This window comes from Myodes glareolus, chromosome 23, assembly GCF_982192425.1.
Source record: "Myodes glareolus chromosome 23, mMyoGla1.1, whole genome shotgun sequence".
Classification (NCBI taxonomy): Eukaryota; Metazoa; Chordata; class Mammalia; order Rodentia; family Cricetidae; genus Myodes; species Myodes glareolus.
The window spans coordinates 35,407,300-35,434,635 of record NC_142048.1 but is presented as its reverse complement, the minus strand read 5'-3'; the positions used below and the strand labels follow the sequence as shown (position 1 = coordinate 35,434,635).

At 37.4% G+C, this 27,336-nt stretch overlaps 1 protein-coding gene across 1 annotated transcript in view; it reads right to left on the bottom strand.

The window, feature by feature from the left end:
• Positions 1-26,191, bottom strand: part of Sgcz (sarcoglycan zeta) — a 356,632-nt gene extending 330,441 nt beyond the window's left edge. The window contains exon 1 of the mRNA XM_048456621.3: positions 25,997-26,191. Coding sequence (XP_048312578.2) covers positions 25,997-26,191 — 195 coding nt within the window. The remainder of the gene's footprint in view (positions 1-25,996) is intronic.
• Positions 26,192-27,336: the final 1,145 nt, after the last annotated feature.

Here is a 27,336-nt window from a genome sequence, read left to right as displayed (position 1 = left end):
TATTTAGCTTCTCTAGGATCACGAATTATAGGCTCAATGTCCTTTATTTATGGCTAGAATCCACTAATGAGTGAGCACATACCATATTCATCTTTTTGGGTCCTGGTTACCTCTCTCAGGATAGTGTTTTCTTTTTCCATTCGTTTGCACGCAAAATTCAAGATGTCCTTGTTTTTTATCACTGAGTAGTACTCTAATGCATATATATTCCACACTTTCTTTATCCATTCTTCCATTAAGGGGCATCTAGGTTGTTTCCAGGTTCTAGCTATTACAAATAATGTTGCTGTGAACATAGTGGGAGAGCTTGGGGGAATGGGACAGATGGGATGGAGGAAGAGTTGATATGGGAGCAAGGAAGTATATATCTTAATTAAGGGAACCATTTTAGGGTTGGCAAGAGACTGGACTCTAGAGAGGTTCCCAGGTGTCCAAGGAGTCGTACCCAGCTTGTTTCTTGAGCAGCTGAAGAGAGGGCGCCTGAACTGGCCTTGTCCTATAGCCACACTGATAAATATCTTGTATATCACCATAGAACCCTCATCTGGCGATGGATGGAGATAGAGACAGAGATCCACATTGGAGCACTGAACTTAGCTCCCAAGGTCCATATGAGGAGCAGAAGGAGGGAGAACATGAGCAAGGAAGTCAGGACCACGAGGGGTGTGCCCACCCACTGTGATGGTGGGGCTGATCTAATGGGAACTCACCAAGGCCAGCTGGACTGGGACTGATGGAGCATGTGATCAAACCGGACTCTCTGAACGTGGCTGACAAGGAGGGCTGACTGAGAAGACAAGGACAATGGCACTGGGTTTTGAATCTACTGCATGTACTGACTTTGTGGGAACCTAGTCTGTTTGGATGCTCACCTTCCTAGACCTGGAGGGGGGAGGACTTTGGACTTCTCACAGGGCAGGGAACCCTGACTGCTCTTTGGACTAGAAAGGAAGGAGAAGAGGGAGTGGGGGGAGGGGGAGGGAAATGGGAGGTGGGGAGGAGGTGAAAATTTTTAATAATAATAATAATAATAATAATAATAATAATAAAGAATCTATGTTAGCCCAGGTCCTTGGGAGGCAAACGCAGAGTAATCTCTGTGAGTTCAGGGCCAGCCGGGTCTACAGAGCTAGTTCCAGGACAGTCTCCAAAGCTATACAGAGAAACCATGTCTAAAAACAAAAAAAGTCTATTTGAATGTAGAGTAATGATTACTAATAATTGAAAAGAAAATTGAGAGTAGAAAGGAGGTTTGATAAAAATAATACAAAAACCATAGTTGTATAAAAGGAATAAGTAGGCGAGGGCTGAGTAAAGTTAATAGTAGCTTATTTATTTTATTTGAACAAAGGATAGAAGGCTGCAAAGGTTACAGAGAAGCTATATAGCATGTAAAGTTCTAATAGTAGTGATCATGTCTTTGCACACAGCTTGCATGTGTTTAATGTAATGCTCTTGCTAATATGTGCAGTTAATACATATTAATCAACTGGTTATTTCCACATTTTTGAAGGTGTTAATGCAGCTTTTAATTAAAACAGAATTGCATCACTTTGCTCTTTCCGTTTCCTTTCTCAGGTCCTTTCAGGTACCCTCACTCTCACCACCCTCATATGCTTTCAGTCTCAAGCTAATTACATCTTTTTCCTCTGTTATTATTGTTACACACACATACATTGGATATGTATGCACAAATATATAAACATGACTTTTTTTTGTCATGTTTTTTTGTCATGTCCAAAAAACGCTGGACAATTTTTGGTAGTATATGAAAATATAATTTCAGGTCTGACTACTTCCTATTGGGTCCTGAATAAGGAAGATTGTGCTGGCTAGTTTTGTATCAATTTGGTACAAATTAAAGTCATCTGAGAGGATAAAATCTCAATTAAGAAGACACCTCATAAGATAAGGCTGTAGGCAATCAATTAGGTTGTTTTCTTATTTAGTGATTGATGTGGGAGGCACCAGTCCATTGTAGGTGAGGGCCCCCTGGGCTAGTGGTCCTGGTTCTATAGGAAAGGAGCTATGGATCTCTATATCTATTTTCATCAGGCACTGGATAAAAGCTCCATGATGACAATTAGGATATTCACCCATCTGATTACAGGGAAAGGCCAGTTCAGGCACCCTCTCCACTACTGCTAGCAGTCTTATTTGGGGTCATTTTGGATTATTTATTTGTTGATTTCTAGTTTCTTGAGTCCTTTATATATTTTGGAAATCAGTCCTCTGTCAGATGAGGCACTAAGATCAACAATTAATAAATGAGACCTCTGGAAACTGAAAGGTAAAGAATACTATTGGTAATACAAAAGCAGCCGTCTACAGAATAAGATCACCAATCGCTCATCTGACAGCTGACTGATTTCAAAATTATCTAAATAACTCAAGAAAAATATATAAATATATATTGTAAGCTAATATAACATCCCCCAGAGTCAGCAGGCAAGGAAGGCCTGCCTTCCTCTCCATGTTCTGCCTCCACTGGAGCCAGCAAGAATGGAAGGTCTGTAGCCCAGTGCCTGATCTCACTCTGAGCCAACAGGCAAGAAAGGGCCATCTGCCCCATGTTCATGTGACTTTTGCTCTGCCACCAAGTCACACCTGTTGTGACTAGAACCTTGGCTCTGACTTTATCACAGGGATCAACCATCTGAGCCTAGGAACAACTGGCTCCTCGGTATGCACACCTGAGTTTTTACAAAACAGCTAAAAATTTAAATGAAATAAAGAAAGTATATTCACCAAGTGGTGCTGGCATAATTGGATGTAACATGTATTAAAATTAAAACAGATCCATATCTCTCTCCGTGCACAAAACTGTAATCAAAATGGATCAAGACCTCAAAATAACACCAACCACACTGAAACTTATAGAAGAGAAAGTGGATAGTACACTTGAATGCATTGGCACAGGAGACCACTTCCTAAATAGAACCCCAGCAGCACAGACACTGAGAGCAACAATTAATAAGTGGGACCTCCTGAAACAGAGGCTTCTGTAAAGCAAAGAACATAATTAACAAAACATAATGGCAGTACTCATATCGGGAAAAGATCTTCACCAACTCCACATCAGACAGATATAACATAAAAAGAACTCAAGAAACTTGACAACAAAAGAATAAATAATCCAATAAAAAATGAGGTACAGATCTAAACAGAGAACTCTTATCAGACGAATCTCAAAGGAATGAAGACGCTTAAGAAAATGCCCAGCACCCTTAGCCATCAGAGAAATGCATATCAAAATAACTCTGAGATTCCACCTGACAGCTGTCAGAATGGCCGAGATCAAAAACGATGATGACAGCTTATCCTGGAGAAGATGTGGTGTAAGGAGAACACTGATCTTCCATTGCCGGTGGGAGTGCAAAATTATACAGCAACTTTGGAAATCAACTTTGTAATTTCTCCTAAAAGTAGGAAATAATCTATCTCAAGACTCAGCAATACCACTATTGGGTACATACTCCAAAGAGGCTCACCCATAACACAAGGTCATTATGTTCAGATATGTTCATAGCAGCATTATTGGTAATACCCAGAACCTGGAAAACAACCTAAATGCTCTTCAACCAAAAAATGGATAAGGAAAATATGGTACATTTACAAAATGGAGTACTATATAGTTGTGAAAAATAATGGCATCTTGAAATTTGCAGGAAAATGAATGGATCCAGAGAAAACCATAATGAGTGATGTAACCCAGACCCAGAAACACCAATATAATATGTATTCATTCATATGTGGTTTTTACATAAAACAAAGAAAAACCAGACTACAGGCCACAACCCCAGAGAAACTAGACAACAAAGAGGACCCTAAAAAATACATTAATCTTTATAAGAAAGTGAAAAAGACAAAATCTTCTGAATAAATTTTGAATGTGGCGGTCACAGGAAAGGGTAGAAGGGAAGAGGGGAGGAAGGGATGGGAGTGGAGAAAAATGTATAGGTCCATAAAAACAAAAAAATAATAAAAAGGAAGCTAACAAGATAAGGAAAATCATTTTTATTATATTTAGATCAAAATAGATAAAATTCAAATGAGAGAAAATGGCAGCAGCAGATGTGTAACCCAGGTCATATGGCAGAATTATATTACAGCCTCTTCCAGGACTTGTAATGAGAGTCCTAATCACACATGGTGGTTGAATATTTTAAATGCAAATTATAAGTATTATCTCACTTCAAGATGCTAACATAAGGCAGAGGAGAGCCAACTAGAAATGAAAGTCTTGTTGATTGTATCAGCTTCTTCTTCTAAAAAGTAATACTGAGTTTTAAACTACAGCAAGCAGCATGATGAAAAATCATTGTCAAGAAAAAAAAAGGAAAGAAAGGAAAAATCATTGTGCTGAAAATTTTAGCTCAACACTTCTGTGACTGAATTATTCATGGTTTATGCATTCTACAGCTAGTTGTAGCCCTCACTGATGAAGCTTAACTATTTTTAATTATAAATTCGAATAATTATGAAATTGACCTTTTGGAGTTAGTAGGAATGGTAACGAGTTTCTTTGTGTAATTTTCATATATGTATGCATGCAATTCTGCTTAGTTTTTGTTTATCCCCACCTAAAATGTCTGCCTTTGTCTCTCCATTTAGACTCTGATATTTGTTTTGGTCCCCTTACAAAATAGAAACTACTTCCGAGTTCATGCAGGTGCTAACTGACAAGTGATATTGCTGATTTATACCAAGCAGACAAAATGATGAACAAAGTAAAAAGACAGCTTAGAGCATTTTAAAACAGCCTTGCCAACCCCAAACCAGGCAGAGGATTGCTGTCTAGAGCCTGTTAATAACTCCAAAAAGTATACATTAAAACCAAACCATGATTTCAGTCAAGGGTCTAGTGAAATAGAAAGGCAGTTCTAGAAAAAAGAAATATAAATGACCAAACATGAAAAAAAAGAACGACATCTAGTCATCAGAAAAATGAAAGTTGTAACAACACTGAGATTCTATCTCATGCTTCATAGTTATTATGGAGAAAATAGTGATGAAGGTATGGGGTAGAGAAACCTTTATACACAGCTGACGAGAATGGAAATAAGAGAAACTATGAACATCAAAAAAGATCTAAGCCTGTATCAAATGAATCTTGATGTCTTTATATAACTTGAATTTTAACCACTTTAACAATGTTGAATCACTGACAATCTGACTATTTAGGGCTACAGTGATAGAATCTTTAAATTTTCTTGTCTCGTAAGAAACAATATAGCATCTATTTAATGAAATACAAACAAAAAATAGTATAAGCATCTCAAATCTGTGTGTGGATTCTAGTATCACCCTTTGGTATTGCAGGCATTTGTGTATGTTACTTTAACATATGAGTATAATAATAGTAACTGAAATAAGAAATTACCTTAAGTACAGATAAGAGGGTGCGTCGAAGGACACTTATTAGTCTCTGTTCGCCAGAGGAGCAGGCTTTCTGTCTGACTCCATGGCAATTACTAACATATCATTCTTTTAATATTCTATTAGTCACACAGAATTAGCCACTTTTGAATAAGTGGAAAGTAGTATTGTAAAATGACAATTGTCTTATATTGACTACAGATTGCTTATTTAGCTTAAATGCCAAATACTCCTATGTCATCTTCCTTAAGTAATTTCCCAGGATTCAGTTGACTGTTATGCTGAAATATTGTGAATCAAGCCATGCATTCGATGAATAAAAGGTATATTTCTCCTGTGAGCAAGATAACTCACAAAAAATAAAAAAAAGAGACAAAGACAAGATAAAACCAAAACAAATGAACCAGAAAATAGCTAATCTGTTGTGCAGACTTTAGAGTTCCGTTTTTTGCACATGTGCTGTGAGAACCAAATCTCTTGTGCAATCGTAAGTTCTGTCTTCTGTGCATGTGTTGTAAGAAGGGTCCTGCTCCCTGAGTAGCCCTCTGAACTTCACAAGTGTAAATGCAGATGCCTTCCATACAATTTATAGATACATAAATAAAGATTGAAAACAAATTAAAAAATTCTTTTGGCTTCCTTTGTTGAAAGTAGCAAAAGATAGAAAATACATCAATGACATTTTGTCATAAGATGCCACGAATCATTATGTAAAACTAAAGCTTTAATATTAAAACTTAATGCAAATGAAGCTCAATGAAATTATTCCTTTATGTTAATAATTATCAGATTGTATTTATAAAGTAAAATTTATAAAACATGATTATTTATATCAACATTTATTTTTGTCATGGGCTACTTATTAAATTGCTAAATAGACTTCTACAAAGTTTGTTTTTCAAAATAAAGTTGCCGGAAGCCAGGAATCAAGTAAAATGATTTTGAAAATCCACACAATGAATTAAAAGTAATAATGAACGCTTCCTAATCCAGCGTGCCTGATTTACAGAGTGTGTTTTGTATTCAAACGTTGACACAGTTTTGTCACGATTCCGATGCTGTCTGAGCTAGTTTATTTCTCTTTGAGCTTTAGTCTATATTGCCAAAGTAGAAACAGGCAAATGAGAACACTTAAGGCTCATTGAATTAGCAATACAGTCATCATAGTCTACTCATTTCTCTTCTTTTCCCTACATATAACCGTATGCTGATTATTACCTCTGCCTTTATTTGAAATATTAAATAGACACAATAGTAACTTATTGTAGAAACTGTTCAATATGTTGTACTGCTTTGACCGAGGCCACTCTTGGGAAAGCAGCAGGCTTGCTCTGGATATCATTTTAAAATTCAGTGAAGGCTTAATTTTATCCCTCACTTGTATGTGTGTTTGTGTGTGTACGTGAGCACACGTGTGTGTGCATGTGTGTGTGTACATGCTTGCCCACGCACATTAGAGACAGTTTGCCCAGTTGTCTCTTCCTTTCTAACATGTGTGTCCTGCAGGCCCTCGGGCCTGATGACAAGTTACTTAACTGCTGAGCCCCCTGCCGGTCCCTAAATGTCTTTCTCTATCCTTGTTCTGCAGCAACCTTATATTCTAATGACCCTCAAGTTTGACATGGTACATACTGTTTATTGTTGCTTTTATGACATAATTTTCATAGTTTATTTCAGAAAAAAATCCTACCACTTAGTAGTTGTTTGAATTTGGATAAAATGACTAGATTTTTCTTTATAAAGCCAGTGAAAGAAAATGTACTCCTGGGCTAAAACTAAGCATGAAAAATTTCATCTGAGAGGGACAATTTGTCAGAAAATTATGAGGAGGCGGAAACAGAGGGCTATAATGGAAGTGGTCTTGCCACATTAACTAAATCATTCACTATCATAAACTCTGTAATAAATCCACAGACTACATTTCAACTGTGCTGAGGCCTGCTGTAGGCACTCACCCGCAGAAGAACAGTCTCTCTCTCTCCAGAAGGTGGTGCTCCACCTCACTCCGTGATGAGCACCATGGGCCATGCACTGAGGAATGAATCAGGAAAATGGAAATGACAGTGTAGACGGTTCACAAAACTCCACGATCCTAGCTAAACTTCAGAGGGCTCTCATTGCAATCAGTTACTTAAAACTCAGGAAGGTTACATCCAAGCAGTCCAAAGCATAGAGTGCAATCAAATGTGCTCTCTGAAAACCACTATATATTCTGTAAAGATAGTATTAATAAGTGATAAGGTCTTATGTATTAGTTGGATCATATACTACACTAAAAGTGTTGAAATTGAATAATAGTTGTAGAAGCCTGAGCTCCAGGCCAAATAAAAAGTCAGATGCGGCTGCTCGCATTTGAAATCCAGCACAATTACATGGGAGATGAAAGACTGAGACAAGATAATTTGTCAGAAGCCTGGGGGCCAAGTTTACTGGCAGTAAAAGAGAACCCCACTAGTCTGGGGTCGAAGGACCTAAAGATCTGTGTTTTGACCATGCTAACTTGGAAAATAAACAACTTAATGTTATTAAAATAGTCCTGACCCTTGACAGCATATCTGCTTCTCATAGTTTATAAAGTATTTTAACTACTGTGACCATAAAATTAGAATTTTATAAGAAATATTTAATACCCTTTTCTAATATAAAAAGGTATAAAAATGTACCACATAAAAATAATTTTAATTATTAACCACTAGCAATGCTTGTGCTTAATATTCATCATTATTCTCAGCTGATAAATAATTCCTCACATACTACAAAAATTGACTTTAAACTTTTTAAAGAGGGTCATTCGTCCCATACTCTTCAAAGTCCTGTGTAGTTAATAGTATTATCCCTCTCTCAGAGATGAAGAATCTGAAACTCAAGAGTAGTCCATAGTCACCCTGTTAAGTTATCAATCATGGCCTCTTGGTGCAAAGTTAATACCATTAAGTCTTAAAAACATTGTCAGTATCAATTGGATCAATGTACTCATTTACTTAGTTATTCACATGCCTTTTTAGAACTTATTTTATCTGCCCTGGATCATTTTATTCTCAGCTGCATTAAGAAGGTTAGAGTTAATTCAGGAGGTCTAGCCTATATCTCTCAGGATGAGTTGGAAGAAAATGACTAAAAACAATAATATCTAATATAGACAAGGTTGTTAGTGTAATACTTCTGAAGCACTTTTATTTCTCACTATTTATTCAATAACTCAGTGCAAGATGCAGTATTATATCCATTTTAAAAAGTAGAAAGTTTAGCCACAATTTAATTAAGTATAACACAGGTAATAGATAGATAGATAGATAGATAGATAGATAGATAGATAGATAGATAGATAGAGATACATCAGGATCTAGACCAAGAAAAAAAATGTTTGGCTTTGGGACACATGTTTCTATTGTTATTCTACTGTTATCAACACTTCTCAATGTTCTCTTCCTGGGATGTTACAAGGAATTAGGTCATACTTAGTAAAATACAGTTTGTTTAGCATATGTGTGCATATGTGTGTCATTTTACCATGTAGATATAATCAAAAGCATAGACAAAATTCACAGTTATTGTACACATAAGAATAAATTTGATCGGCAAAACCACTTAAAATGATTTATCTTGGCATTGACGGGATGATGGGATTAAGAAATTCTAACTCTTCATTTTAGTTTCTAGATGATGAGGTATTTGATGTGGTTGTGTTGATAGTGACAGGCAGATAAAAGCTTTAGTAGGTGGAGTCTGGAGTCTAGAATCACATTTATTTTCTCTAGCATCAGGAGGCAGATTTCATATTTCTAGAGAACTTGTAAACGAATAGGAACACAGAGGATCCAGGGAGTGGTATAATTTACAAGTAACTGCCTGTCTCTGGATATAATTATTTCATCTTTTGTCAAGACAGAGGAAGTGTTATTAAAGTATCTGAAATCAAATAAAATACTCTGTGTGTGTGTGTGTGTGTGTGTGTGTGTGTTTGTGTGTATGTGTGTGTGTGCAGAAAACTTTCGTGTTCACAGTTTCCACTGTTGGAATCTGCAGCTAATAAAATTCAAAGAGTCTATTTTCATGGACAATTATCTTTCTCAAGCAACTTGGAGTTCCGGTAAGGAATAACCATATTTAATCTCCCACCACACAGAGTAGTTACTTTGAGTGAAAGTAAGTCCTGGAGCTATGTCCTTTGTCAAGAGAAGGAGAGGAGATTCCAACTAACACTAAATGGATTGCAATCTGAAGTAGTTTTCCTAAAGTACTTTTTTATTTCTGCTTTACTGAGAGAAAAATAGAAGCATTAAATGAGAGAGATCTCTCTGTAACATAAAGTGGATTATTTTTGATCACAAATGTTCAACCCTATAGGAAATAACCCACAGTGCAAATGCCTATCAGACCAATATAAGGAATTTCAGCTATATTCTGAGATTCAGTATACTCTACTATGAATGGGACAGGTGACAAGGGCAGAAAAGAGAAGTATATTTTGATCACTAGTCAATAAATGCCAATGCTCACCTTCCTAGACCTGGAGGGTGGGGGAGGAACTTGAACTTCCCACAGGGCAGGAAACCCTGACTGCTCTTAGGACTGGAGAGGGAGGAGGAGAGGGAGTGGGGGAAGGGGGAGGGTATTGGGAGGAGGGGCAGAAGTGGAAATTTTTATAAATTAATAAAAAATAAATAAATACCAATGCAACATATTAAATCCTATCACAAGAATATCCATATGAATAAAGACATAAATTTTAAGGAAAGAAAATAAGTGTGACAGAAAGGGAGAGAAAAATAGACAGAAATATCAAGGCTTGCCCTGAAATAAGGCATCTGATCTGAGATTTAAGTTTAAGGTTAGTTTTCCTGGTCCTTGTCTCTAAAGTGTTAAATTTGTAATGACAATCAATGAAACCACTTCGGGAACAAAATCTAATGTTAAATGTCAAGGTGATTAGACTTGTAATTGAGCCACAGAATTTACTGAACCTGTATCTGTGTATATCCCATCAATAGTGATCTATGCGGAGGTTTGTAGGATGATCATTTGTGATGGGAAATTAAACAACAAAACAAAACTATTACAAAGTAAACCTATTATTAAGAGGATAAAGAATCTCAGGAGATTTATTCTGAGAAATTTACAATAGTATATAGAAATATTGCATTTTATCCATTCAGGGGTAAGAGCTTTTTGTTCCTTAAAAGTTATACTTTGTCTAGAGTGTAGATAATAAAAACAAACTAATTGTAGTGAATATGATAAGGAGAAAATTAATAAAGCGAATTAAACCTGTGGTTACTTCAAATTTAGACTTCCAATATAACTGCATTCATCTTTACATGCTAGGTATAGTAATAAAAGATAAAAGAAGATAGAAAAATTTCCTTTTAAAGCGATTTGATTTAGAGACTGTGGAGACTACATGAAAATAAGTTTTGCAAGGACAGAGTAACTTGCGAGAGCATATTGTAGGTGTGTTTAGCCTTATCAGATAGATTGATGAGAGTACTGGAAGCTGTCTCTAGGCCAATGATGAAGATAAAAGACTACTGGTCTCAAGAGTGACACAAGAAGAGATGATACTTTAACAACCGGTTTAAAAAAAACCCACAAGGTTTTAAGCTTGGAGATGTTATTATGAATAAATATATGTAATATTTTTAATCTGAAATGCAGAAGTATCTTAAAGAAATTAAAGCATGAAAGAGAAATCAGAAATGACTCGATGACCTATAATCATAAAGTGAAAAACCTATTCTGAAAAGGTTGGTTATCTTGGGCTTATATAGCATTTAATATTTGAAATAAAGAAAAGCAGGTGATGAAGTTTATTTTCAACAAAGTATTTTTCTATTTATTCTGATTTTTTGTTATTTTATTTTATTTTTTATTAATTTTTTTATTAAAAATTTCCACCTCCTCCCAAAAGAAAATTCACTTAAGGATTTCTGTAAAATGTATATAAAATATTAATGAGTAAGTAAACTTTTAATAAAAAACTATTTAAAAATAAATAGATAAAACAATAAATAACAAATTCATATCTGATTAAAATAATGGAACCAATATGTAGTGTCAGATCGTAGCTACTGAGAGACTACATCAAAATGTGAGGAGGATACTAAAAATGATGCAATTCAGTAACTTAGCTTAATGCTCTATCATTATAAAAATGATTTGAGCATATTCTAAATGTCAAGTAGATGTGGTATTTGGAAAATGACACTAGCAATATATAGATGTTTGAATTATGCATTGCACATGTCCACTTTAATTCAAAATGACTAAAGTACTCAAACCTCTTTTCCTTTGAAATTCATTTTAACCAGAATTTATTCAACTAATTGTATCACTCTTTAGATATGTATTTGAAAAGTCTACATTAGCTGGTTATCTTAATTATTTTCAATAGGGCATTGCTAGTTTCTCTATCAAGAAGTTCATCATTGTAGGATTCTCTTACACTTACTAGGTGGCATTTATAACCTCATTCTTTAAAAAAAATTGTTATTTATTAGTTATAATTTCATACATGTATAGAATATATTATGAACACATTCATCTCCCATCTACAGTTTTCAAATTTACCCAAACGTCATTACTAACTACTTGTCATATCTTATAAAATTATCTCTCAGGAGATATATATAAACAACTTTCATTGTAATTATAACTAAGATAAATACTTCATGATTACATAAAGCATTTTCAGTTTTCAAATACAAAGCTGATTTACTTAGAATGGGATCTGAACCAAGAAGAGCATTGCCTAATCTGAAAGACTGTATAGACAGACTTATTAAGCTCCTTAATTTGTATTGAACAGTGAAGGTATACCAATTATCTGCTGACATCAACAAAGCCCCTTCAGCTGGATTTCACTGAAATTGGGAAAATGAGCTTCATGTGCCCCATTTTAACTCAGTCCTATTATTATTAACTCTCAAAGCCAGGAAATTATTGTTTTTATCTTTCCTGTTCTCTTCACCCTGCAGTATTAACTCATTTCCTCTTTCTTGGCTTTCTGCTACCGGGCATCTCAATAAGCAGAATGATTTTATTTGTCACCAAGTGAGAACCTATAGTGAATAGGTCACTTCAATCACATGGACCATGAGCTTTACTAGTCATAATGTTATTATTTAACCAGCATCATAAAAAAGGCTATTACGTAGACTGGTTCTGATGAAAACACTATATTTTTAAAACAATAATATATCTACTTTGCTCAAATAAACGATGTTAACAGGAGCAATCCCCAATATTCCCCAGTAATGGAAGGTAACAGTTATGAAGAAAATGAATGCATTTTGTATAGACCAGAAAGACTCTCAAAAATTTACATTTTATTTTCTGTCTTTTATCAACAACTATGTGTGGTATACACTTGGTAAAGGAAGACGCATTACTGTACTAAGAAAACAAAATATTCACTTTTACTGTTCTATGTAAGAGGATTAGAAACTAGCTCAGAGTTTTCAACTGTTTTTAACTTAATCTATTCTATTGAAGACTGCAATAATATCCAATGACTTAAATTCCAAATTTCTCTGAAAAGTATGAATAACTATATTGGTAATTAGAAATATTATCTTGACACAGCCAAAACTTCATTTGCATGAGGCTCTATGCAAATAGGTCAGAAGTTAAAAAAAAGGACAGTTTTCTACTTTTAATATAGGCAAGACTGAGATTTAAAGAGTAAATGAAGAAAAGTGTAGCAAATGTAAATCAGACCATGAGAGAAAAGAGAATTATCATTTTTTATTAACCCCAAGACTATGTTGCAATACAGTGGCATTTAAATTTGGACCAACTGGGGATCAAATTATGTAGCTCCATGGGTGACAGAAACCCCAGGGTTTACAAGAATCCTGAAGACACAGGTGATGCTTTCATTTACAACTCAAAAATGGCTTTGTAGGCCTTTATGTCAGCATGGGACAATGCCTAGGAGTCTGAGGCACGCATCCATGCAATTATGTGGCTCGTATACTTTATAATAAATTTAAATATGTTCTAGAAGCTAACCTGGCTTAAAGCTAAACATTCCCACATTGTGGTCTTCTGGATAAAAGCCAGACTTTCTAGCGTGACAGAGTTTATCTGCTCTTTCATAAACTTTTAAAGATGGCTCTTAGTAGAAGAAACCACACTGTTACTTCAAAATAATTAGAAATAGTATTTATTCTTTCATTAAAGATATTTAAGGGCCATCCTTATCTCCTTGGGTATTCCGAAGGGGCCGCTTCACCCAGCTAAACCCTCTCTCCTCCTACCCCATTCCTGCTTTCAGCCAGGAACCCATTCCCTTCCTCTCTCCCATTTTTGGGGCATAAAATCCTCCAACTCAGCCTTTGGGGGCACCACCAGGAAGGGTCAGTGAGTGCAAATGGGCAGGAGTAAGTTCCTTTGTTTTAATAGCCTGCCTGCAGCAAGGTAGGACTGCAGGCAAAGTGATTCCTGGCCAGCAAGGGCCACTGATCCTGTAGCAGAAGACCCAGTGGAGGGAAGAGCCATTGGAGAGCATCTGAAGGAAGAGATGGACAGGCGCCAAGGCAAGAATTCCTCCAACTATCTGAAAAACAACATGAAAACTCAGATCCCAGCGATCTTACGACAGAAAGACTTGAACACTCTATTCCGGAAGAAGTGGAAAACAGTGTCATTATGAAAGCAATAGAGTCTCCTAAACAGGGTATGAATAACTCACTTAAAGAAATAGAAGAGAAATATAACAAAAAGTTTGAAGAAATGAGTAAATTTGTAAACAATACCCTGGGAAACAAAGAAAAAACAATCAAACAGGTAATGGAATCAGTTCAAGAAATGAAAACTGAAATGGAGTCAATGAAGAAAACACAAATCGAGGGCCGGCTGGATATGGAAAATCTAGGTAAACAAACAGAGACTTCAGGAACAAGCATAACCAATAGAATACAAGAGATAGAAGAATGAATCTCAGATTATGAAGACACCATAGAGAAAATAAACGCTCTGACCAAAGAAAACAGCAAATCCAACAAATTCTCATCACAAAACACTCAGAAAATCTGGGACATAATAAAAAAACCAAATCTAAGAATAATAGGGGAAGAAGAGGGGGAAGAATTGCAGATGAAAGGTCCAGAAATATATTCAACAAAATTATAGAAGAAAACTTTCCCAACCTTGTAACATGAGGGCTGGCTTGTTGGGGTTTCCGTCCTGCCCGGTACCCCCCAGCCGGCAAACCCCAAAGAAAATCACATACGGGACTCCATAAGATTATAAACTGATTGGCCCATTAGGTCAGGCTACTTATTAGTTCTTATAACTTATCTTAACCCATTATTCTGATCTATGTTAGCCACACGGGCTCAGTACCTTTCTCAGTGTGACAGCTTACATGTTGCCTCTTCGGTGGTCTGCACAGGAGTGGCTGAGAGAGAGCTTCTGTGTCCCAGAAAACTCCCAGTCTCTTTGCTCCACCCCTACTTCCTGTCTGGCTTTCCCGCCTATACTGCCTGCCTGGCCAATCAGTGTTTTATTAAAATATGATTGACAGAATACAGACAATTCTCCCACACCATTTCCCTCTTTTTTTTTTTAAACAAAAGAAAATACCCATAGTCCATTTGTTGGGAATGTGGGCGTAGTATTTCAGGCTACTTCCTGCTGGTTGGGGGCGCTGATGATCTTATGAGGACCTAAAGAAAATTTAGAGTTATAATCAAGTCCTGACTGGAGTATCCTGTGAGACCTGATCATCTCAGGCAGCGCCTTGAATCCGTTCTGTATGTAGAACTCAGACATCTGGGCCATCTGTTCCTACCAGAGATTGCTCAGGTGGTCTCCCTTGGCCAAAGATGAATTTTCTTAACTCTGAATAAATCCAGAGGCTCTCATTTTCTGTGGAAACACAAGCAAAATCTCTTCTCCAAAGTAACAAACCTTTTGACTTCAGTTTTGAAGCCAAGGTATTTTCAAAATGTCTATCTTGGATTAATTCTGTAGCATTTATAAACACAAGTTTTTTAGCAGTTGTTGCTCCTTCCTCAGCAATCAAACGATTTAAAGAGAGCATAATAGCATACAGTATGAAGATTCTCTGTGCATTTTCCATCTTTATGTGGCTTTATTTTAACCTCTATTTCTTTTATTTTTACTTTTACTTTTTGAGACAGGATCTTTGTATATCTTTGTCCTGGAATAACACTGTAGACCAGGCTGTCTTTGAACTCACAGAGATCCTCCTGTCTCTGCCTCCCCAGTGCTGGGATTAAAGGTGTATGCTACCACACCTTGAACTCACAGAGATCTGTCTCTGCCTCCCAGGCATTGGGATTAAAATTGTATACCACCATACCCTATTTCTCCCTTTCTTTCTTTTTTATTTTTAATGACTTTAACCTTTTAGCATGCATATATTTTTAACACACTGTAAACCATTTAGAGGTTTTCTTCATCTTTGAATCTCTCTTTACTGTTTATCTCTCTTTTTCTGACCACATGAGCCTTTAATTTACAAAGCAATATGGAAAGCCGTGGCTTTGACAGCTAGATCCAGCTCATTCCTTAGCTTTCCAGACTCATAGCTGAGATACCAGCCACAGCTGTGTTCACTGCCACAACTCTGTTGTGTTTCAAGGTCCTTGCTAGCAAGCAAGTTGCAGCATTTTGCTCACAGACCACACTCAGTCGGACTGCCTGCCTGCAAGAGTCAGAGTTTGCCCTGGCAGGACAGCCCAGAAAGCCGGCATTTTAAAACAGCACAGCTTTTTTCCTGCTACGACTGAAAACTGAAAAGCATGCGTTCAGCTTTTCACCAACAGCATTTAAGTGTTTCGTGGCAGGACCTCTTAATGAGCTGCAAGGTTTTGCAGCTAAGGCTGAGTCAAGAAGCCTCTCTTAGATGAGAGCATTTGCTTGCCTCTAGCAAGCAGAGCAGAACCGAAAAATTGCTGCTACCAACAAAACATGCTTTAGTCTATTCTTTCCCAAGCTTTCTCAAACTTTCGGTGGATTCAGTTATCCACGTTTGGGCGCCATCTGTAACATGAGGGCTGGCTTGTTGGGGTTTCCGTCCTGCCCGGTACCCCCCAGCCGGCAAACCCCAAAGAAAATCACATACGGGACTCCATAAGATTATAAACTGATTGGCCCATTAGGTCAGGCTACTTATTAGTTCTTATAACTTATCTTAACCCATTATTCTGATCTATGTTAGCCACACGGGCTCAGTACCTTTCTCAGTGTGACAGCTTACATGTTGCCTCTTCGGTGGTCTGCACAGGAGTGGCTGAGAGAGAGCTTCTGTGTCCCAGAAAACTCCCAGTCTCTTTGCTCCACCCCTACTTCCTGTCTGGCTTTCCCGCCTATACTGCCTGCCTGGCCAATCAGTGTTTTATTAAAATATGATTGACAGAATACAGACAATTCTCCCACACCACAACCTAAAGAACGATATTCCTATGAAGGTTCAAGAAGCATACAGAACACCGAATAGATTGGATCAGAAACAAACATCCCCTTGCCATATAATAATCAAAACACAAAGCATTCAGATTAAAGAAAGGATATTAAGAGCCTCAAAGGAAAAAGGTCAAGTAACTTATCAGACTTACACCAGACTTCGCTATGGAAACCATGAAATCCAGAAGGTCCTGAATAGAGGTACTGCAGAAAGTAAGAGACTATGGATGCAAACCCAGACTACTATACCCAGCCAAGCTATCATTCACTATCAATGGAGAAAGCAAAATATTCCAGGATAAAAACAAATTTAAACAATACGTAGCTACAAATCCAGCCTTACAGAGAATATTAAAAGGAAAATCACAACCCAAGGAATCCAACATTGCCAACACTGTGTACAATAACTCAGACATCTAGCGACCCTTCACAAGCACAACTCAAAGAAGGAAAACACATACACTCTACTACCCCCCCCCAAAAAAATGACCGGAGTCAACAACCACTGGTCATTAATATCACTTAATATCAATGGACTCAATTCACCTATAAAGAGGAACAGACTTAGAGATTGGATACGAAAACAGGATCCAACATTCTGCTGTTTACAAGAAACACACCTCAACCACAAAGACAGACATCTACTCAGAGTAAAGGGTTGGGAAAAGGTTTTCCAAGCAAATGGACCTAAGAAAAAAGCAGGTGTGGCCATTCTAATATCTAACAAAATTGACTTCAAACTAAAATCAATCAGAAGAGATCGAGATGGACATTTCATACTCATAACAGGAACAGTTCATCAGGAAGAAGTCTCAATCCTGAATATCTATGCCCCTAATATCAAGGCACCCACATATGTAAAAGAAACACTTCTAGAACTCAAGGCAGTCATCAAACCACACACACTAATAGTAGGAGACTTCAACACACCTCTTTCACCAATGGACAGTTCAATCAGACAGAAACCTAACAGAGAAATAAGATAATTATTGGAGGTATTGAATAAAATGGACTTAAGAGACATCCATAGAACATTCCACCCAAATAGGAAAGAATATACCTTCTTCTCTGCAGCTCATGGAACCTTCTCGAAAATTGACCACATACTCGGTAAAAAAGCAATCTTCCACAGATACAAAAAAATATTAGTAACCACCTGTGTCTTGTCAGATCACCATGGATTAAAATTAGAATTCAACAACAATGCTACCACCAGGAAGCCAACAAACTCATGGAAGTTGAACAGTCAACTATTAAATCACCCCTGGGTCAAGGAAGAAATAAAGAAAGAAATTAAAGTCTTCCTTGAATTTAATGAAAATAAAGACACAACATACTCAAAACTATGGGACACTATGAAAGCAGTGCTAAGAGGAAAGTTCATAGCACTAAGTGCCCAATTAAAGAAAACGGAGAAAGCACAAATTGGAGACTTAACAGCACATTTGAAAGCTCTAGAAAAAAAAAAGAAGCAGATTCACCCAGGAGGAGGAGAAGACTGGAAATAATCAAACTGAGGGCTGAAATCAACAAAATAGAAACACAGAAAACAATCCAAAGAATCAATGAAACTAAAAGCTGGTTCTTGGAGAAAATCAACAAAATCGACAAACCCCTATCCAAACTAATCAAACGGCAGAGAGAGAACACTCAAATTAATAAGATCTGAAATGAAATGGGGAACATAACCACAGACACAGAGGAAATTCAGAGAATCATTAGATCTTACTACAAAAGCCTGTATGCCACAAAACTGGAAAATGTAAAAGAAATGGACATTTTTTAGATAAGTACCATATACCAAAGTTGAACCAAGAACAGGTGAACAATCTAAATAGACCTGTTAGCCGCGAAGAATTAGAAGCTGTTATCAAAAATCTCCCTACCAAAAAAAGCCCAGGACCAGATGGTTTCAATGCAGAATTCTACCAGAACTTCCAGGAAGAGCTAATACCTATACTCCTTAATGTATTTCACAATATAGAAACAGAAGAGTCATTGCCAAACTCCTTTTATGAAGCTACAGTTACTCTGATGCCAAAACCATACAAAGACACAACCAAGGAAGAGATTTACAGGCCAATCTCACTCATGAACATCGACACGAAAATTCTCAATAAAATACTGACAAACCGAATCCAATAACACATTACAAAAATTATCCATTATAATGAAGTAGGCTTCATCCCAGAGATGCAGGGCTGGTTCAATATACGCAAATCTCTCAATGTAATACATCATGTAAATAAACTGAAAGAAAAAATCATATGATCATTTCATTGGATGCTGAAAAAGCATTTGACAAAATTCAACATCCTTTTATGATAAAGGTGTTGGAGAGATTGGGGATACAAGGATCATAACTAAATATAATAAAAGCAATATACAGCAAGCCGACAGCTAACATCAAACTGAATGGAGAGAAACTCAAAGCCTTTCCACTTAAATCAGAAACATGACAAGGCTGTCCACTCTCTCCATACTTCTTCAACATAGTGCTTGAAGTTCTAGCAATAGCAATAAGACAATGTAAGGGGATCAAGGGGATTTGAATTGGAAAGGATGAAGTTAAACTTTCGTTATTTGCAGACGATATGATAGTGTATATAAGCGAACCCAAAAACTCTACCAAAGAACTTCTACAATTGATAAACACCTTTAGTAATGTGGCAGGATAGAAGATCAACTCCAAAAAATCGGTTGCACTCCTATACACAGAGCATAAAGAAGCAGAGAGGGAAATCAGAGAAACATCACCTTTCACGATAGCCACAAATAGCATAAAATATCTTGGGGTTACTCTAACCAAGGAAGTGAAAGACTTATTTGACAAGAACTTTAAGTGTTTGAAGAAAGAAATTGAGGAGGATACGAGAAAATGGAAAGACCTCCCCTGCTCTTGGTTTGGGAGAATCAACATAGTAAAAATTGTAACTCTACCAAAAGCAATCTATAGATACAATGCAATCCCCATCAAAATCCCATCAAACTTTTTCACAGACCTTGAGAGAACAATAATCAAGTTTATATGGCAAAACAAAAAACCCAGGATAGCCAAAACAATCTTATACAATAAAGGAACTTCTGGAGGCATTACTATCCCTGACTTCAAACTCTATTACAGAGCTACAGTATTGATAACAGCTTGGTATTGGCATAAGAACAGAAATTCGACCTATGGAATCAAATAGAAGACCCGGATATTAACACACAAACCTATGAACACCTGATATTTGACAAGGGAGCTAAAGGTATACAATGGAAGAAGGAAAGCATCTTTAACAAATGGTCCTGGCATAACTGGATGTCAACCTGTAGAAGAATGAAAGTAGATCCATATCTATCACCATGCACAAAACTCAAGTCCAAATGAATTAAAGACATCAATATTAATCTGACCACTTTGAACCTGATAGAAGAGAAAGTGGGAAGTAGTCTACAAGATATAGGCACAGGAGACCACTTCCTAGGTAGAACCCCAGTAGCACAGACAATAAGAGAATCAATGAATAAATGGGACCTACTAAAACTGAGAAGCTTCGGTAAAGCAAAGGACACTGTCAGTAAGACCAAAAGGCTACCTTCCGACTGGGAGAAGATCTTCACCAACCCCTCATCAGACAAAGGTCTGATCTCCAAAATATACAAAGAACTCAAGAAACTAGACACTAAAACTCTAATTAACCCAATTAAAAAATGGGGTACTGAACTGAACAGAGAATTCACAACAGATGAACTTGGAATGGCCAAAAGATACTTAAGATCATGCTCAACCTCCTTAGTGATCAGGGAAATGCAAATCAAAACAACTTTGAGATACCATCTTACACCTGTCAGAATAGCTAAACTCAAAAACACCAATGATAGCCTATGCTGGAGAGGATGTGGAATGAGAGGAACACTCATCCATTGTTGGTGGGAATGCAAACTTGTGCAGCCACTGTGGAAATCAGTGTGGCAGGTTTCTCAGGAAACTGGGAGTCAACCTCCCTCAGGACCCAGCAATTCCACTCTTGGGAATATACCCAAAAGATGTCCTATTATGCTACAAAAGGATTTGTTCAACTATGTTCATAGCTGCACTATTTGTAATAGCCAGAACATGGAAACAACCTAGGTGCCCCTCAATAGAAGAATGGTTAGAAAAGGTCTGGAACATATACACATTAGAGTTCTACTCAGCGGTAAAAAACAATGACATCTTGAATTTTGCATGCAAATGGATGGAAATAGAAAACCTTTTGCTGAGTGAGGTAACCCAGACCCAAAAATTAGGAATATGGTATGTACTCACTCATAAGTGGATTCCTGCCATAGTTAAAGGTCTTTGAGTCTATAATTTGTGATCCTAGAGAAGCTAAATAAGAAGGTGAACCTGAAGAAAACCATATAGTTAACCTCCTGTATATTAGAAGTAGACAAGATTTCCAGGCAAACTTGGGTGCACCGGGTTGAGCGGTGGAAGTAAGGGGAGATGGTTAGAGAGAGGAGAGAGGGTGAGAATTCGGGATTGCTTGGGGGAATGGTATGGGGGGGGGAGAGAGGAAGGATGTATATGGAAGCAGGGAAGTTTATATCTCAACTAAGGGAGCCATTTTAGGGTTTGCAAGAGACTTGATTCTGGAGGGGTCCCCTGATTGCTCCCTGGGCAGCAGACGAGAGGGTGCCTGAACTGGCCTTGGCCCATAACCATACTGATGAATATTTTGCATATCACCATAGAACCTAATCTGGCGAAGGAGGGCAATAGAGACAGAGACCCACATTGGAACACTGGACTTAACTCCCTAGGTCCAAATGAGAAGCAGAGGGAGGGAGAACGTGAGCAAAGACGGCAGAACCAGAGGAAACCTTCATCCGACGATGGATGGAAATAGAGACGGAGACCCACATTGGAGCACTGGACTGAGCCCCCAAGGTCCAAATGAAGAGCAGAAAGAGGGAGAACATGAAAAAGAAAGTCAGGACCGCGAAGCGTGCATTCATCCACTGATACAAGGGGACTGATCGAATGAGAGCTCACCAAGGCCAGCTGGACTGGGACTGAATGAGCATGTGATCAAACCGGATTCTCTGAATGTAGCTGACATGGGGGCTGACTGAGAAGCCATTGACAATGGCACTGGGTCTTGTTTCGTTTGCATGTACTGGCTTTTTGTGATCCTGGTCTTTTGGATGCTCACCTTCCTGGACCTGAAGGGAGCGGGGAGGAACTTGGATTTCCACAGGGCAGGAAACCCTGACTGCTCTTAGGACTGGTGAGGGAGGAGGAGAGGGAGTGGGGTGAGGACGAGGGTATTGGGAGGAATAGAGGAAGTGGAAGTTCTGTAAATAAATAAATAAGGAAAAAAAAGAAAAGAAAACTAGAAAGCCAAGACTATGTAGCCACCAAGGCCGTGAAATCATCACTGCTGTTAAACTGTACCTTGAGAAACTGTGGAGGACACATGATACCTGGTTTCTTCTCAGATTGTCGTACAAAACCTGCACCAAGGTTCATGAAGTGGGTGCAGTGCAGCTCTGTTCTGGGAAAATTTTGGTTAGTGTAAAACATCATTTTTCTTGTTTCTTGTCTTCTCACATTTCCTTCCCTTCCAGGTTATGCAGACAGATCTCAGACTAAGGTCTTGCTCCCGGCAGGTTTGCACATACTTGTGAACCTGGAACTTAGTGCATAAGGGGATTCTATTTTAAATTCCTACTATGAGTCATGAGACCACTGAACAGCAGAGTGGGTGACACCTGCAACCTCACGGGGTCTAAGGTTCTAATGCCAGACTTAGTCAACCGGAAACTCCAAGGCACTGCCCTCAAGCCTTGTAAGAGTATGCACCCAGAGAGGTGTAACATGTCCCCGTGGTACAATTTAAACTTTCCTTATTTTTTTTAAAGCATATTGGAAGGAATTTGAGTGTGCGTGCGTGTGTGTGTGTGTGTGTGTGTGTGTGTGTGTATGTGTGTGCGCACACACACACACAGAGACACAGACAGACAGACAGACAGACAGACAGACAGACAGACACACACACACACACACACACATTTTGGCGGCCCCAAGTGGTAGGATTGGTTGTAGCCAGGACAAGTGAGGTATCCTGAGAAAAGTGTGAAAATTGGGAAATAGCAATGGTGGAGGAGTGATGGAAGGGGGCGGAGAGGTGAGGAGCAGTGAGGAGTGGGAGTGAGGGCTACAGGAGCCACAGAGATACTTCCATGTGTTCATGTGACTGAGGTATATTGCAATAAAATGCATTTTTCTTTAAAAATAAAAGAACCTGTTTCTGAAGATACCACACAACTGGGGCACAAAACCTGGAGAAACCAAGCTGATAATGATCTGAGAGGTTTTCATAAGGGTAAAAGGTGCTCTTCAGGCTGGTGTGGGAGAAAAATCATCAAGTCTCACCCAGATATGAACCCTGTGGGCTATATTAATGACCAAGTTTGACAATGCATGCTCATTAAATTGAGTGGGGTGTATATTACAGGAATAACCAATCACTTTTTGGTTGAATTTAAAGCCCAGTTCATACAACAGAACTGATATTGGACCCCAAACCAGCCTGGCTGGACAGCTTACGGGCTAGAAGAAAGAACTTACTATTACTATTTTGCTAAATTGACATAGTATCAAACTACCTTATAAATACCCATAAATGAATGCTCTTCTCAGACCACATCAAAGAAGCCCCCCTCCCCCAGAAGTGGACCACAGTTAATACAGAGACTCACAGCTGCTCAAATGGCAGACCTTAAGTGACTATGAAACGCTCATCTCTAAATGTGAAATCTTCTCCATGCCTTCCTTCCCAAAGGCTCAAGGAACATCAAGGAAGAGCCAGAGGTTAGGGAAGACTGTTGCTAAACCGTTTTGTGGATGTAACAGAGCCAAGATCTTAGAAACTCACAGTTGCTGTAGCTGCTTATGTATGATCTGCACAGGATTAACCAAGTAAAAGCTCCAGAATGGATAGGGGAGGAACTCATGAAGACAGCCCCTATATGAGGAACTCTTGACAGTTTTTCCTTGCTAGAAAGGGAGCGTTTTCTTCAGAGTAGCTCCAATCCACTGGGTGGTCCTACAGGCATACTTACAGGCTTCACTAATTTGATTAAATGGTTTACTTTTAAAACAGGGGAAAGCTAAGAAAATGGTTAAGAGACAAGTTTTGGCTGAGAGTTTGGGAGGAATAAGGGGACGTAACAGTCAAAATGCTTTACATAAGTGTGTGAAAATCTCAATGACTAAATAAAAATATATTCTGTATATACAAAGTAAAAAATGATATTTAAGCTGTTACTTTAATTCTAATCACACAGTATGTGGGGAAATACTTATACCTACATAGCAATTATATTGCAATTACATTTTGGATTAAAATTTTTAATAATAAAAGAGTATAACTTGGTCAGGTCCCCTAACTTGTAGATGCAATTCTAATTATGTACTTCTTTATATATATATATATCACATGAGTATCTTGTATTTATATATAATACTTACATACATATATTTTCCTTTTTATTTGGCTTTGAATTATTGAGGAAAAAATGTTGGAAAAATACCACTAGTACATACTAGTTTAGTTGGTACTTGCTTCAAATATAATAAAAATTTTTCAGAGGTGTTAACATGTTATTTATTATGCAATAAATCAATCAATAATGCAGACACTAGGGAAAGTACAAGCAGAGTCCAGAATACAAATTCCATACCCAAATTTCCCCAAACAGCAGGAAAAACCAGGTCAGGCAATGGACAATTGTATGTATTAGATACCATTAACTCTGATAAAAACCAGCAACTCTGATAAAAAACAAAACAAAACAAAATTAAACAAAATAAAAACACTTCTGCACCTCATCCCCGACAGAATTACCTTCCCTGATATAAGACCAGAGATTCCAAATCATTTCTAAAGTACACTTTTGTTGGTTGGTTTTAGGAATGAATGAAAACCCACGAGCTTCCCATTTGCCTAGGTTTTGTCTTTATGGTTTATGTCTATTTTCTGCACCTGCAATTTCTCAGGACAAATGGAATAATTTCTGGGCTTATTTTTGTGTGTGTGAATATAGTTTCTTGGTCTGTTATTTGGAACTTTGTTTCTCTTGGGTGGTAGATTATGCCACCTGCCCACCTAGGTTCCTTCTGCACATGTGGGCAACATGCTACACTGAGACATGATGCATAGCTCATTTCCACCATGAGATTGTATTTCAGTGTAGAATATTGCAATAACAAAGTGAGAAAGGGCTTTTTGTTGTCATTGTTAAGTATTCAGTATAGTTTAAAACGTAATAAACAACCAGTCTGATACATGGAACTCAATGAGGACAAATTTAGATTTCCCTTTTAAAACGCCGAAAATATGAATAAGAAAGTGTAATTGGCAAGATATACCTACCTGTCTTAGAAGATATCTGAGTTGTGTGAGCAACGACACAACAGAATAGCTTAAAAGGAGGCCTGAAGTACCCAAATCTTGAATTTGAAAAATGGAAGCCAAGCTAAGCTTGACTTTTCTAAGACACCAAGTTTTTCTTATGCAAGTCACATTATAGATTTATTATACACATTCAGTAACATGAAACAAAACTCACCAATAAATTCCAGAATCACTTTGTATTAAGCTATTACTAATCATAAAATAATTTCACTTCTAGCCTATTTGTATTTCATCTTCTACATACTGAGCACAAATTCAAGAATGGAATGACCTTGACAGGTCGGTTATAACTCATGATTCATTCATTACTGGAAAATGTCTATGGCTTAAAAGGCAAGTAAGGATAACTATATAATCAAGAACTATATCAAGAATAATCCAAAAGTGATGTTTTAGAATATTAATTTTTTAAAAAGCCTCTTTTTGTTGTTCAAGTGTAACAAGCATTTATAAATGCTCATTGTATAAATAAATAGTAAGTTGTTTATGAATCAAGCTACTCTCCTGTTATTATAATCAAAATTTTCCAGTCCTAAATGACAGGTAGAATATCATATGCACATTAAATATAAATATGTTCCAAGTAATTCTAAAGTAAAATATGTGATAACTTTGGATACTTAATGACATATACTAGTAAAGAATAAAATGAACCATTTCCAGTTGAAAATGACAATAAAGTAAGATCATCTTTGATCCCAAAGCAATAGATGTAAAATCATGGTGGTACTTACCACAGTGAAATTCATAACCTTCAATATCCATATTGTCATGGCTAAGTTAACTATCATGGTAACCAACAGCAGAAGGACAAAGAAGTATAAGCACCTCTTTCGCCATCCATAAATCCCCACAGGGTAGAGTTGTGCATTTTCAGTTCTCTGCAGGTTGTTCTGCTGTGTCGCTAGTATATATTGTTCTCGTGTCATCTGGAAAGAAAGAGAGAAAGGAAGAAAGAGAACAGGAAGACAGGAAAACGATCAGGAGAGAGGAGTGAAGGAGGAAGTGATGATGTTGTGATGCAAGAAGATGAAGGGAGATAAGAAGTGTTTGATGAAGGGAAAGTAGGAAGACAAGTAAGCATAAAAAGGAAATTAGGGGTGAGGAGAAGAAGGTGGGGGGTGGTTGAACAAGATAAGTATGAAGGAAGGGGAAATGCAAATTTTATAGAGCAGAAAAGCAAGGGGAGGGAGTGCACAAAGAGAGAGGGAGAAAACAAGGAAAAGGGAGGGGAGGAAGGGGGAGAGAGAAAGATTAATATTAAACCAATCTTTAGTTTTTTATTTAAAATGTATAAGTCAGCTTAAAGATGGTCAGTGAATACTAATTATTTCTGTGTATTTGAAATGGAACAACCACCATCAAATTGTTCTTATCAATGTTATCAGCACAACCTTTCAGTTGACTCTCCCATAAGATGCAAACTATTTCCAGGCATACCTATTGAATTCCCACAAAGCTCTTTTCTCTCTTGAGTAAATGGACACTCAGAATTGAGTCCTGAGGCTTATGACTCAGCATTCCTAAGTACTCTCAAACTTTCTTTACCTTTCTCTGAAAAGTCAGCATATAAATTGCTAAGTGTATATCTTTACATGAAAATATCAGTGGGTTGTCAAGAAAGTATGGAAGGAAAACACAACTCTATTCCAGAGTACATTGGCATGGATTTAGATATTTTCTAAGTTTCATATCCTAGGTAATAAACTTTGTCCTTATCACTCTCCCATTCCTTCTGCCACTTCCCCCTCCTGCTGACAACTATTTCCCAGCAAGTCCCCATCCTAAAGAGTTCTTTAAGTATATCTGTGACCAACTGAGTTCAATTAGATCTTTTGCTGAAGCATTGGTGGAGTGTCATCTATTTATTCAAGGGCAATTTATCAATAGCCGCATCACTGAAGAAAATGGTACTTCCTCCCTTCGCACCTGCTAATTCCCAAACTTTAATTCAGAACTTTGCTGGTTATTTGAGACATAATGAAATTCTTTGAAAAATATGGACTCCTCAAAGAACACCAAGTACCACGCAATGGTATAATGGTGTGAACAAAAGATAGTTGTGAAAAAGGGA